Source organism: Phyllostomus hastatus, unplaced genomic scaffold (genome assembly GCF_019186645.2).
Source record: "Phyllostomus hastatus isolate PE091 unplaced genomic scaffold, TTU_PhHast_1.1 phas_contig_34, whole genome shotgun sequence".
In the NCBI taxonomy this organism is placed as follows: Eukaryota; Metazoa; Chordata; class Mammalia; order Chiroptera; family Phyllostomidae; genus Phyllostomus; species Phyllostomus hastatus.
The window spans coordinates 24,524,577-24,538,423 of NW_025333857.1; the positions used below are offsets into that span (position 1 = coordinate 24,524,577).

General features: G+C 40.3%; 1 protein-coding gene across 3 annotated transcripts in view; it reads right to left on the reverse strand.

Annotated features, from left to right (window-relative positions):
* Nucleotides 1–13,847, reverse strand: part of PDCD1LG2 (programmed cell death 1 ligand 2) — a 62,703-nt gene that overhangs the window by 17,492 nt on the left and 31,364 nt on the right. For all 3 annotated transcript variants that reach the window (XM_045840947.1, XM_045840948.1, XM_045840950.1), the window contains exons 4-5: nucleotides 7,983–8,252; nucleotides 2,712–2,846 (exon numbers count right to left, since the gene is read on the reverse strand). In XM_045840947.1, coding sequence (XP_045696903.1) covers nucleotides 2,712–2,846; nucleotides 7,983–8,252 — 405 coding nt within the window. The remainder of the gene's footprint in view (nucleotides 1–2,711; nucleotides 2,847–7,982; nucleotides 8,253–13,847) is intronic.

Genomic DNA, 13,847 nt, shown 5'->3' on the forward strand with positions numbered 1-13,847 from the left:
GGAAGCAGAGACCATTCTCCCTTTTCTAAACACTCCCCCCACAGATCTGGCAAGCTGGTACCACATCCGAGACTCCATCAATCTGGCTAACACTGTTTGACCTGCCTTGGAGATCCCCAGAGATTCCACCCCAACCAAGCTGCTTTTCCATATGAATGGCTGGTCTTGGTTCATAATTTACAACTTCATAAATCCCCACAAACAAGCAACAGCTGGTGTCAGTGAGCCCCAGGCCCAGCACTAACAACAGCCAGCCTAGTTTCACGGTTTGGCTTAGCCTGGTAATCTCCAAACCCAGCACAAGTAGTAACCATCTTAGATTGCTTTGTAGCTCAGGAAGGGAGGCCCTGGGCAAAACACAGGTGGGGACTAACCTCGGCCTGAACCAGCTGGGAAACCCCAGGGCTTGTGTACCTAGTGGATGGCTACAGACCATAGCAGAGCACCTATGCACAGCTGATCCTCCATGGAGAACAAAGGTTGGTGGTCAGTGGTCACAGCCAATCTTTGCAGCTGGCTGGCCTGGGTAAATCCCTCCCATTGACTGCCAACAGCAATCAAGGCTCAACAACAAGAGGAGAGTGTACTCAGCCCACATGAAGGGCACACCTTGAGTACTCAGTTTGGGTGATAGGGGACACTGTGCCACTCTACCCTACAGGACACCTACTATATTATGCCACACTACCAAGATATGGAGTCAAGGCAGCTCTACCTAATACATAGAAATAAACACAGGGAGTCTGCTGAAATGAGGTAACAAAGAAACATGGTCCAAATGAAAGAACAGATCAACACTCCAGAAAAAGAGCTAAATGAAATGGAAATAAGCAATCTTTCAGATGCAGAGTTCAAAACACTGGTTATAAGGATGCTCAAGGAACTTAGTGAGGACCTCAGCAGTGTAAAATAGATCTAGTCAGAAACAAAGGATACGCTAATTTAAATAAAGAACAATTTACAGGGAAACAACAGTAGCATGGATGAAGCCAAGAATCAAATCAATGTTATGGGATATAAGGAACCAAAAAATCAACCAATCAGAGCAACAAGAAGAACAAAGAATCCAAAAAAAATGAGGATAGTATAAGCAGCCTCTGGGACAACTTCAAGTATCTCAACATTCACATTATAGGGGTGCCAGAGGGAAAAGAGAAAGAGCAAGAAACTGGAAATCTATTTGAAAAAATAATAAAAGAAAACTCCCCTAAGTTGATGAAAGAAATAGACATGCAAGTCCAGGAGGCACAGAGAGTTCCACACAAGATGGATACAAAGAGGCCCACTCTAAGACACATCATAATCAAAATGCCAAAGTTTAAGGATAAAGAGAGAATCTTAAGAGCAGCAAAAGAAAAGCAGTTAGTTACCTACAGGGGAGTTCCCATAAGACTGTCAGCTGATTTTTCAAAAGAAACTTTGCATAGTAGAGGGGATTGGCAAGAAATATTCAAAGTCATGAAAGCAGGGACCTATAGCCAAGATTGTTCTACCCAGCAAAGTTATCATCTAGAATCAAAGGGTAGATAAAAGCTTCCAGACAAGAAAAAACTAAGGGAGTTCATCATAACCAAACCATTATTATATGAATTGTCAAAGGGACTTATTTAAGAAATAGATGAAGATAATAACTATGAAAGATAAAATGGCAATAAATACATACCTGTCAACAATTGAATCTAAAAACCAAACTAAGCAAACAAGAACAGTGACAAAATCATGGATACAAAGAGCATTTTGATGGTTGCCAAATGGGAGAGGCATGTGGGGGAATGGGTGAGGAACTGAGGGGAATAAGAAGTACAAATAAGTAGTTACAGAATAGCCATGGGGATATAAAGTACAGTACAGGAAATGGAGTAGCCAAAGAACTTACACCCATGACCCATGGACATGGACAATGGTGGGGGGATTGCCTGAGGGGGTGGGGTGTGCTGGGTTGAGAGTGTGCAAAGGAGATAAAGTCAAGAGAACTGTAGAGCATAATCAATAAAATATAATTAAAAATAAAAATAAAAAAATAAAGACAGAGCCATGTCAATCTTGGGAAGAGCTCATTGGGTGCTGAAAAAGTGACAGTTTAGGAACACACCAGATAGGACTGCTAATATTTGGGCCAGGACTCAAACGATGCAGGCAAGCTCTGGCCCCACTGGTGCAATAGGAGTGGAAAGCTGCTGAAAGACCTCAGGGCACCACCAAACAGGTGCTTTCCCACCCCCAAATGGCCTCACATACTTTTCTCCTTTTCTTACCCAACTAGGAGAATAAGATTCCTGAGGGTAGGGAGAGGGCATAGCCCAGCTCATGCCCAAATGAGGAAAGAAGAGAAGAGAACTGAAGGACTCATCATAAAGGATCCTGGCATCTTCCCACCAGTGAACTCTGACCTTACAGCTGTCTAACATTGCCAAAATAACACCAGTCTTGTGAGGCTGATGGCACTTCTCAGCTCAAAGAACAAAGCAAAAAATTCCTTCCACAGCAACAAAATATTCCTTTTAAAAACATTCTGTGTAAGGGTTTTAGATCACTGAAGATTAAAGCCATTTTTTTTTAGGGAAAAAAATCATCAAAACAAACCCAAAGCAATTCATAAGTACTGAATGAATTTAGTGTGAAGCTGGGATGCCGTAGGCCTGTGGTGCAAAGTAGAGCCTCACACTGCAGACACCCAGCCCACATAGTTACCATGAATAAAAGTTACTTACCTTTTCTTGAATAAAGCTTTTGGCAGAGTTGTTTTCTTAGGATTATCACTGTAGCTATGACCATTAAAACAATGATAAAGGAAGGGATGAAAATATGAAGCAGCAAAGGTGGAGGTACGCTGGGTTTCATTTCACCTGGGTGAAAGAAAAGCACCAGAATCAAGTACATGGTAGCTTAGAGGGAAACTAACAAGTTGGCCTTCTGAGTGTATTATAAGTAACAGGGCCAACTTACATTGAGCATTTACTTCATGCTAGGTACTGTCCTGGGGCACTGTATGTATTAACTCATTTATCCTTCACAACTACCCATGAGGAAGGCTCTGCTATGATCCCCATTTACTGGTAAATGGGCCTAGAAAACTTCCCCAAAGGTATCAGTGAATGACAGAGCTGATACGCAATTCAAGCTGTCTAGTTCCAGATTCCATGCTTTGCATCATTCTGACACATCTATCATATTCTTTCTGTCTATCTACCTACCTACCTACTTACCTACCTATCACCTCTCTTTCCAGTTGGAGTGTCTCTCAGTCCAAAACTGCTCCCCAGTCCTCTGTCAAGCACTTACAGTGCTTAGAATCTATATCATTACTTATTCAATTTCAAGAACTCACATGATCCTTTAAAAATATATAAAATATTGTAGATGGTGTTAATATACAAAACCCAGTCATTGTGAATTACAGTAACTAGTCCTTTTCCTTGTTCCAGCTAATCGAGGTCCTGACACTGAGAAAAAGATGAATTTAGTAGAAAGGTGGATAAGAAGAGTAATTTTGGAGCCTGGGGAAAACGTAAAGGAGAGCTCTGGATATCTAAAGGTTAGAATGAGGGCCCCAGAGTGACAAACAAAGGAGAGGGCTGGAGAGGGGTTCACTACAGGGAGATGGTAGGAGACCCAAGGTAAGCTGTGCCTTTTCCAAAAGCCTGATTTTCACCTCATGCAGTAACTTATACAGAATAAACATAACAGCCTGGCCCTAGAAACACCTGAAAAAACTGCTCAAGAGGCAAGGCTCAGTTCTGCCAACTGCCTTCCCTATGCCCCAACATAGTGCCTTCTGAGAACCATAGACAGTTTTAGCTGAGACAGGAGGAGGCATCATTTAATCTGAGCTGATCTCAGAGTTAAGAAAGTAGAGCTCAAAGGTGCTAAATACTCTCTCTAAGACCATCACTACGAAGTAAATGGCAAAGCCAGGATAGCAAACCCAGATCTGTCTGATCCAAAGCTCACGCCCAACAGATCTTTGTCTATCTGAAAGAGTGTGGTGAACACTAAGGAGAGGTCCCTACCTCAATGCCTTTATGCAAACACTTGTCCTGTCCAGGTTCTCTCAGAGTCCTTCCCACAAACAAAAGCCTACTCATCCCTGAAGACTTGCTAATGTTGAACATCCAATAGGATATCAGTCTGTTTAGACTATAAATGTTTGAAGTGCAAAGACTTTACCTAAGTCACCTCTGAATCCCCTATAAAGCCAACTACCGTGTGAATGGTGTCAGTAAGCATTTGTTGGACTGAATTGACCGTCTAGTCCATCTAACCCAATCTTCCTTCTCATTGGTTACCTTGTGGCAGACTGCTGCTTATTCCTTGAATCCACTCTCCTTTTCTTCTCCAGTATTAGCTATGTGTTAGCTGGACAGTGTTTCTCAGAAACTACATTCTAAGCCTCCTCGGTAGTTAGGTGTGGTCAGACCTATAAATTAACTTCAGGCCAACAGAATGGGTCTTCTGTGTCTTGGCCTTCAAACATCAAATATGTTTCTTTTTCCTTTCTGAAGGCTGAAACAAGGGTGTGGCAGCGACCCAACTTTAGCAGTTCAATAGGGATAACACCTGGGAAAATGTCAGAGCAAGAGAAAAAGAACCTGAGTCACTGAGTGACTGTATGGAATATAGCCACTTACCTGCTCTGAATCACTTTCTCTCTGAATATTAGATGAGAGAGATATACTTGTCATGTTAGAGTCTCTATATGTTGACGTCTTTTAGCCCATGTCCTAATGCATATTCTTCTAAATAGTTTTCTAATTTTTGCATGCTTCTTAACAATGATATGATGCTATAATGGGAAAGCTACCTGTTTTATCCTTACCCACAGTCCTACTACTCACGAGGAAGCCATCCTCTTGCTAAAGATGTCATATTCTTTTTTCCTGTTTCCATCCTTTCTGAGTGCTAAGGACTTTATAAGTGTATTTCATTTAGTCTTCACCATAACCCTATAAGGTAGCTACCATCATTTACCCCATTCCACAAATGAAAGACAGGAGACAGTTCTAGGGTAGCTCAAGCTCTTAAACCTAGTAGGTAGCAGAGAGGATTTGAAATAAAAGTTTATCTGACTTTAGAGCCCATGCACTTGACCACTGCCAGAGTCACTGCCAGGCCTCCTGGAAGGGCTTCCCTGGCATCCCTGTAAGAATCTGTGCTCTAGTCCCACTGTATTTCCTATGAAAATGCAACAACTGACTAAGTAGAAGACAATGTTTCAAAAGGAAAATCATCTCACTGCTCCTTAATTTCTGATTGAAAGTTAGGATGTTCAGTCATTATCTTAGAGTTCTGGGAGCACCTCCCATGCCCAGAATTTCATTGCTGTATTTGTTTGATTCATTGACTTCTGGAGAAGCTTGTGGTGGGTCAGAGAAATCAGGAGTGAGCTACTCAACTTATGAGAAACAACAGAAAAGGAACAGTCATAAGACAACAAAATGCTTTTCAGAAATAGAAGCCAGGAACCCAAGTGTGGGAGGATGTGTGACTTTTGGTTATTTTGTTTATTTGTACCACAAGCTAGTGCATCATTTGCCTGTTCAGACCTGCCTGTCCACACAGTCTGGCTGCTGGGGTAATGCATCTGGGATCATCTAAGAATAAGTCTTCAGCCCCTTAATCTGACATTTATTGAGTGCTTATTATGAGCAGAATACTCTGCTTTTGCTTTAGTCTGAGTATAAAGAAGACTCATGTGAACAATTAAAATACCTGGAAAATAAAATAACAATGAAAGAGAAAAGATAAGTATAGTCATAGACAAAGAAGTGGTACAATTGGTCTTAGGAGGTGAGATGAGGGAAGACTGCTTGTGCCCAGGAGTTTCCTGAGCTGCCCTGGAGAGATGGTGGGCTTGAGCTGGTGAAGAATGATATTTCATGTGGCAGAAAGTGCCCAAGCAATGAAGTCATGGACATGGGAGAGGATCAAGCAAGTTCAGGGGGGATGTGGTGAGGAAGGGGAGCTGACTATAGCAGAGGATCCATGTCAGGGGATAGCAGGACTGGGAAGGATGGGTAAATCTAGGTTGAGAATTTCTAATTGCACAGAGATTTCTCCATCTCCCTGCTGGTTGCATTCATGAGCAATATCCCAAGCTTTGAGTGACTCTGCAGGCCCCTCCCACAACTGTTGACTTCAGCTATGTTAGCTTACAGTCAGATAGGGGCTATCTTAGTTCATTCTTAACTTCTCATAGTCTCAAGTCTTCTAGAGAAATTATCAGTCTGCCCTTCCACTTCTCCATCATGAAGAAAAACTCTGACGTAATCAGTAATGCAAAGGGCAGATTCTAGTCATTTCCAAGTCCATTCTTCCCAGGCCCATATTTCTTTGTGGAGATCCTTATATAAGTGTTCTTCTAGAAAACCACATTTCATCTAAAGTATTGGCCTATGCTTAACCAGGCAGTCCTTGCATATTTAACCTCCTGTTGCCCACTTCAACTTTGATAATGTAGCCTTATATTTGCTTTTCCTTTTTTTCTAAACATCTCATTTCTACTCCTTGGAATCACTAGCCAAATACTTGCATGCCAACAGGTTTTTTTCATAGGCTCTGTTTTGTCTAACTAAGACAAAGAAAAATATAATGACAGCATAGTGAATGTTCTATAAAGTCAAATTATTCAATACTAGGGATTGCTGTTTATTCTGAGATGATAGTCTTTGTATGGTAAAATAATGCCTTCCATCAAAGACATCCATGTTCTAATTCCTGAGACCTGTGACTATGTTACCCTATAGCGCAAAAGGACTTTGCAGATGTGATTATATTAAGTAACTTGAAATGGGTAAAGTATCCTGAATTATTGAGTTGAGGTAGGGGGCCAGCATCTACTGTAGTCACAAAGGTCCCTACAAGGTAGAAAAGGGAGGTGAGAAGTCAAAGAAAGAGATGTGATGACAGAAGCAGAGGTCTGAGTAATGCATTTGCTGGCTTTGAAAGTGGGGGAAGAGCCCATAAGCCAAGGAGTACATGTGGCCTCTAGAAGCTGGAAAAACCAAGAAAATGAATTCTCCCTTAGAGTCTCTGCTATCCTCTTGACACCTTTGATTTGAGCTTGGTGAAACCCTTTTCAGACTTCTGACTCCCAGAAGTGTGAATTAATAGATTTGTGCCATCTTAAGCCCACAAAGTTTATGGTAATTTTTTTACAGGAGCAATAGGAAACTTACATACTTGGTGATAAAATGAAATGATTGTGATACTAGAAGTTAGTTGCTCTTGTTGGACAAATAACTGTTCTAACCTGGTACATAAAAAATGGTCAGACTTCCAAAATCTGAAATTTTGCTAGTGTAGGAAGTTCAAAAGTACAGGATTCAGCATAGCCAGTGAAAGCTCTGCAGGATTTTGTAAGAAGTTAGTTTTCCTATAAGACCCCAAACCATGCAGCTGGTGGCCATGCCAGCAAAGTGATATTTGCCCTGCTCACTTAGGACACTGTGCCTGAGTCAAGTGACGAGCTTCTGTGCTGGGTATTTTCTGTTTCCTCTTCTGATCCATTATGTACACTTCAACACTGTGCTCTGAGCTCTGAGAGGTTGATTTTTATGGACCGTATCAGTGGATTCCCTTGTTCTCTAACTTCCAGCTGGGTTCAGCCAATGGGGGGCACCAGCAGGAGATCAGAGGGTGGGAGGAGAGTGAGGTTAGGGTATTCATTCACCGGCTCCCACCCTTTGGAGTTTCTGTGGGCAGCAACACACTCCTCCCACTGGAGGCCACAGTTCCTGTCAAGAGGTGGTCTCCCCGAAGCTCCCTTCTCCAGGTTTTAGTCATCTCTCTAATAGTAGTAATGGCTTCCTCATCGTAGAAGCCCCAGGGTCCGTCACTATCCTCAGCAGTTTCTCTAAATCCTGATCACAACTTCATAAATAGTCCCTTCATTATATTCTCCTCAAATTACTCACTCTGAGTGTGCTGTCTGTTTCTCACCTGAACCCTGACTGACAGAGTCAGAGAGGGCGGGCAGCTCTTACCTGGAGAGACAATGATGGCTGAAGTAAGCTCCTTCACATTAGCATTCCAGAACTCACAGGAGAAGTTTCTGCCGGGGGGTGGCTTTATGCGCAGAACACTAGTCACCTGGTAGAGGCCGTCAGAAGTCTCTGTGTGGCTTGTGTTGGCAGAAACATTGGTATTTGGCCAGGATACTTCTGCCAGGGGATAGCCTTTAGCCTGGCAGGTGAGCTCTACCTCATCTGTCCTTGGGACCTGAACCACGCGAGTGTTTATTTCCTTGTAGGAAGCTGGACAACAGAAGAAAAAAAAATGAATGTCTTTCCTTTCTGATTCCTGTAGAGCTCTGTCCCCAATGCCATGTGAAATAAATAAAATCATTATCAATATTACATAATAATGGTTTTAATTTTAAAAAAACATTTCTGTTGTCTTAGATGTTATGCTATTCTACACACATCAAATTATTTAGTTTGTACAACAAAAGTGGCATTGTTGATATTCCCAATTTTTGTGGGAGGTAACTGAAGAGTCAGGGCTGGAAACTGGTAGAGCCAATGTTTGCACAGTGGAAGTCTGGTTTCTGATCTCAGCAGTACTTATTCCACCACAGTCTGTGCACTCTTGCATTACTGCACATTATCTCACAGCTGAAAACTAAAGAAAAAGGATGCATAAATACAATTACTAGCCAACCCCATATCTCACTTTAGAGTTTTTTCCTTATATCCTCAGGAGAAATTTTTCTTTCCACTTCCCCCTTGCTTCTGTTCTCCTTGAGATTAGGAGGAAAAGTAAAGACCTAGATTATGTGTATAAATAGTCAGAAATTGGGTGTATTTATTATTTATTTCTCTCCAACACACACACACACACACACACAGTTCTGTGCAGTGTATGCTGAGTGAGTTAAACCTGTATGGCTCCCTGCCCTCTAGAAAACAGATCTAAAATAGACACAGGTGACAAGAGTGAGGACACAAAGACAAATTGTCCAATTATCTTAGATGGTAGCTAACAGTAAGTATGTATTAACATGGGAAGATACCAGGAAGTGTGGAAAATAAGCTGTTAATTTTTGGAGGAGGGAAGAGGGAATGAGCACTAGCTTTTATTAACCAGAAAGTACTTCCTAAAGAAACAGAATTTCACTACAATCTTTGAAGTAAAGATCAATAGATAGATGGCACATGTGTGATGAAACTTATTTTTCCTTAAATTGGTGGAGTATAAATGGGCACAAACTTTGAGAAGCAAATTTACATGAAAATAGTCATAACAGCTATATGAACAAAAATAAAACATGTATGACTCACTAAGTGTTTTCTAGGTACTGAGAGTCATGCCCTGTGCTTTTACATTCTGCAGAGGAGAGAATGTTCATGCTCCTCTCCAGTTCCTGCCTGTTGAGCACCTCCCCTGTGTGTCCCTAAATTATGAATGGCTAATTTGACTAGTTATAGCCAAAGACACTCCTGCTGTCATGCACGGGTCACAAGAGAGCAGGGTGACCACACCTTCAAATGCTGCTAAAAACCTGTGGGCCCTCTGTTGAAGTTTTTGTCTCCACGTGGCAAATCATATGCAGCTGGGCCTGCTGGCCTGCCTGCCTCAAAAAGCTCTGACATCTTCCCAGCTCACAGTATTCCAGCTCCTGCTGGCAAATGGTGGTGGGTGGGGGGTTCAGATTTTCTTATCCATGAGGCTGAAGGGATGAGTGACCTCAAGGTCTGATCTGCAAACCTGGACTCCTAGGTTAAGATGAAGGAACAAGAAGGAAGAGGCCCCTGTTCTAAGTCATGTTCTCCAGTGTAATTACCAGAGAAGCCCCAAAATTGGGAGCAAGGAAAGGGGAAATCATGTGTTCATCCAGCTATTAATGTAAAAATTGGAGTTCATTTCCCATTTGGTATTGATTCTTGTGTATCTATAGGTCACTTAGTCTACAACTTGGAGAGGAGCAGGGGTGACTGGCTCTAAAACCTGACTCCTTCCCCTTAACATACATTATGTCATTTAAACTACACAGAGACACTATGAGAGGTAAAATCCATTCCCATTTTGTAAATAAGAAGACAGCTGGACTGGGGTAGATGGGGACAGGGGGACTTGAACTCATCCTTTCTGAATTCTGTGTTGGATTCTCAATGTAACTGCGAAAGTCTGGGGATGGAACAATATAGACGGGTATGTTTTCCTGGGGGGCTTAGGAGTATCCAGAGCTAGTGCATGAGGAGAATCAGGCTCTGAACAAGCCTACTGAAGAACTTGAGCTGGCTAAACTCACCAGTCTTCTTGGAACCAAATTTTGGTCTGTGTCTAGCAATCAAACAGTATCTCAGTTATGCATTCTGAGTACTCATTTTATCTTTTATCATTACCTATACTTTCCCTGCTTGGTACAATAATTTTATTCTGTTATATTGTAGGTTATTTCTGAAGCTGTGGGTCTTAGAGGGAGATGGAGGAGAATAAATAGATTCATAGGAGTTGTGTTATGTGGGTAAGGCTCTGGTCTGCTCCCACAGGGTAGCTTGGGATAAGTTGATTTCATGGCCAAGTTGAAAGGTGATTTCAGAGACAGAGGGTCAGGAATCAGGAGCTGGGCTAAGATACATAAATGAGAAAGCAGATGGGAGAGGTGCTCAACTAAAAAAATCAGCAAGTTTTGGGGTAGGGACAGGAAACTATGTCTTTATTTATACAACCTAAAGCCACCTCCACAGCCTCTTTTCTATTTGGGAAGTGGCTAAAATGGAGTCATTATCAGCCACATACAATGGGGAAGCTGGATTGAGGGTATTATTCTTAGGAAAAGATGAGTAAATTTTAGAATTTCAGAGGTGGGAGTGGTTTGGAAATTCAACTAGCCCAACTTCCTGTTTAATGAGAAATATCCTCTTTAGCAACTTGCTAGATAAATACCTTGATGATTGTTTCACATGCACTTGGAAATAATGTATATTCTGCAGTTGTTGGGTAAAAGTTTTATGTATGTTGATTAGGTCGAGACAGCTGTGCTGTTCAACTCTTGTATTTTCTTTTTTGTTTGTTCAGTCAATTATAATAGAGATGAGTTGAAGTCTCCAAATATAATTGTGGCTTTGTTTATTTCTCCTATTAGGCCTGTCAACTTTTGTTTTATATATTTTGAAGCTGTGTTGTTAGATGTACATACATTTAGGATTGTTATGTCTTTCTGTTGAATTGTCTTTTTTAGCATTATGAAATATCTTTTTTATCTTTAATAATATTTCTTTTCTAATATTAATAACTTTCTAGATAACTAACTTTTCATTAAATACCTCTATGAATGGAAGTTCCTAATTCCAGAAGTAGTCTTTGCCACGATTAGACAATAAAAAGTTAAACTTTCATTGGAAAAGTCATCCTTATGCCAAGTTAAACTTTGCCTCATGGTAGCCTCAACCATGAGTTCTTGTCTGGCTTAGTAAAACAACATGGGGTAAACATAGTTGTTGAGAACATTGGCTTCATGGTCTGGAAGGTATGGGCTGGTTACATGACCTTCAGATTTTTCATTTATAATATAGGTACAATAATACTTAATTCTTAACAGGAGTGTTAGAATGATTAAATGAGTTATGTGCCTAAAACACAATAAATACTCAATGTTGGTAATTATTATTACCTCATCCATATGAGAAGACAACCCTTCAGGTATTTGAGGATAATTGGTGAGACTCCATATAGTCTTTTCACCTTTAGATAAAACATGTGACTTTCTTTTCTTTTTTGAAATAATATCTATTTTCCATTGAGATATAATGGGCCCATAATATTATATTAGTTTCAGGTGTACAACAAAATAATTTGATATTTGTATATATTGTGAAATGATCACCATAATAAGTCTAGTTAATATCCATCACCACACAGCTACAATTTTTTTTCTTGTGATGAGATTATGATGATTTACCCTCTTAGCAACTTTCAGGTATCCAATACACTATTGATAACTATAGTCATCATGCTTTACATTACATCCCCATAACTTATTTTATAACTGGCAGTTTGTATCCTTTGACCCTCCCTTTACCCATTTCTCACCTCCAGCAACCACCAATTTGTTCTCTGTATAGATGAGGAATGGGGCAGTGGTTGGTTGGTTGGCTGGTTAGCTGGTTTTTAGAGTACACATATAAATGAGATGATGTGGTTTTTGTCTTTCTATGTCTGACTTGATAGTTAACTCAGACATTAAGGCGAGTAGTTATAAAACTGTTGATTTTGTGTTACTAGGGGAAATCACCAAATGAAAGAAAAACCAATAAGAAATATATGATTGTTTAGGCAGCTTTGATTACAATGAAGTAAAACAAAGCTGTAAGAAGTATGGGTGTTCTGAAAAATTCTGCATATGGCCTCTCCTCCAGGAAGATGTCATATTTAAAGGTTTACTTGCTATTCTTTGAAGTAACTAGCTGTTTAGTCATTAAACAGAGGGCCCATAGACACATGAAAAAATGTGTCAGTATCACTAGCCATTAGAAAGATGCAAATTAAAACCATGAGATACCACTTCACACCATTAATAAATTAACAAACAAGTGCTGGCAAGGTTGTGGAGGAAAGGGAACCCTAGTGCACTGTTGGTAAGGATGCAGATGGCTAGAATTTCCTCAAAAAACTAAAGATGAAATTGCCTTTTTATCCACTGATCCCACTGCTGAAATTATATCCTAAGAATCCTGAATCATCAATTCAAAAGAACCTATGTACCCCAATGTTCATAGCAGCACAATTTACAATAGCCAAGTGCTGGAAACAGCCTAAGTACCCATCAGTAAATGAGTGGATCAAAAAAACTGTGGTACATTTACACAATGGAATACCACACAGAAGAAAAAAAGAAGGAACCCCTACCCTCCACAACAGCATGGATGGCACTGGAGAGTATTTTGCTAAATAAAATAAGCCAGGTGGTGAAAGACAAATACCATATGATCTCACCTATAAGTAGAACCTAATCAAAAAACAAACAAATGAGAAAATTATAGGCAAAAGACAAAATTATTGTGAACTTTTTCCCATTGTAGATTATTAGCCAGAACTATTTTTAATTATATTTTATTGACTATGCTATTACAGTTGTTCCCATTTTTCCCCATTTGCACCCCTCCAACTAGCACTCCCTTGTCCCTCAGGCAATCCCTACACCATTGTTCATGTCCATGGGTCATGGGTGTAAGTTCTTTGGCTACTCCATTTCCTGTACTGTACTTTACATCTCCATGACTATTCTGTAACTACTTATTTGTACTTCTTAATCCCCTCACTTCCTCACCCATTCCCCCATATGCCCCTCCCATCTGGCAACCATCAAAATGCTCTCTGTATCCATGGTTTTGTCACTGTTCTTGTTTGCTTAGTTTGGTTTTTAGATTCAATTGTTGACAGGTATGTATTTATTGCCATTTTATCTTTCATAGTTATTATCTTCATCTATTTCTTAAATAAGTCCCTTTGACATTTCATATAATAATGGTTTGGTTATGATGAACTCCTTCAGTTATTTCTTATTTGGGAAATTCTTTATCTGCCCTTCAATTTTAAATGATAATTTTGCTGAGTAGAGCAATCTTGGTTGTAGGTCCCTGCTTTTCACAACTTTGAATATTTCTTGCCAAACCCTTCTAGTACGCAAAGTTTCTCTTGAGAAGTCATCTGATAGTGTTATAGGAACTTCCCTGAAGATAATGGCTTTTTTCTTGCTGCTTTTAACATTCTCTCTTTATCTTAAAACTTTGGCATTTTGATTATGATGTGTCTTGGAGTGGGCCTCTTTGTATTCATCTTGTGTGGGACTCTCTGTGCTTCCTGGACTTGCATGTCTTTCATCAACTTAGGGAAGTTTTCTTTTC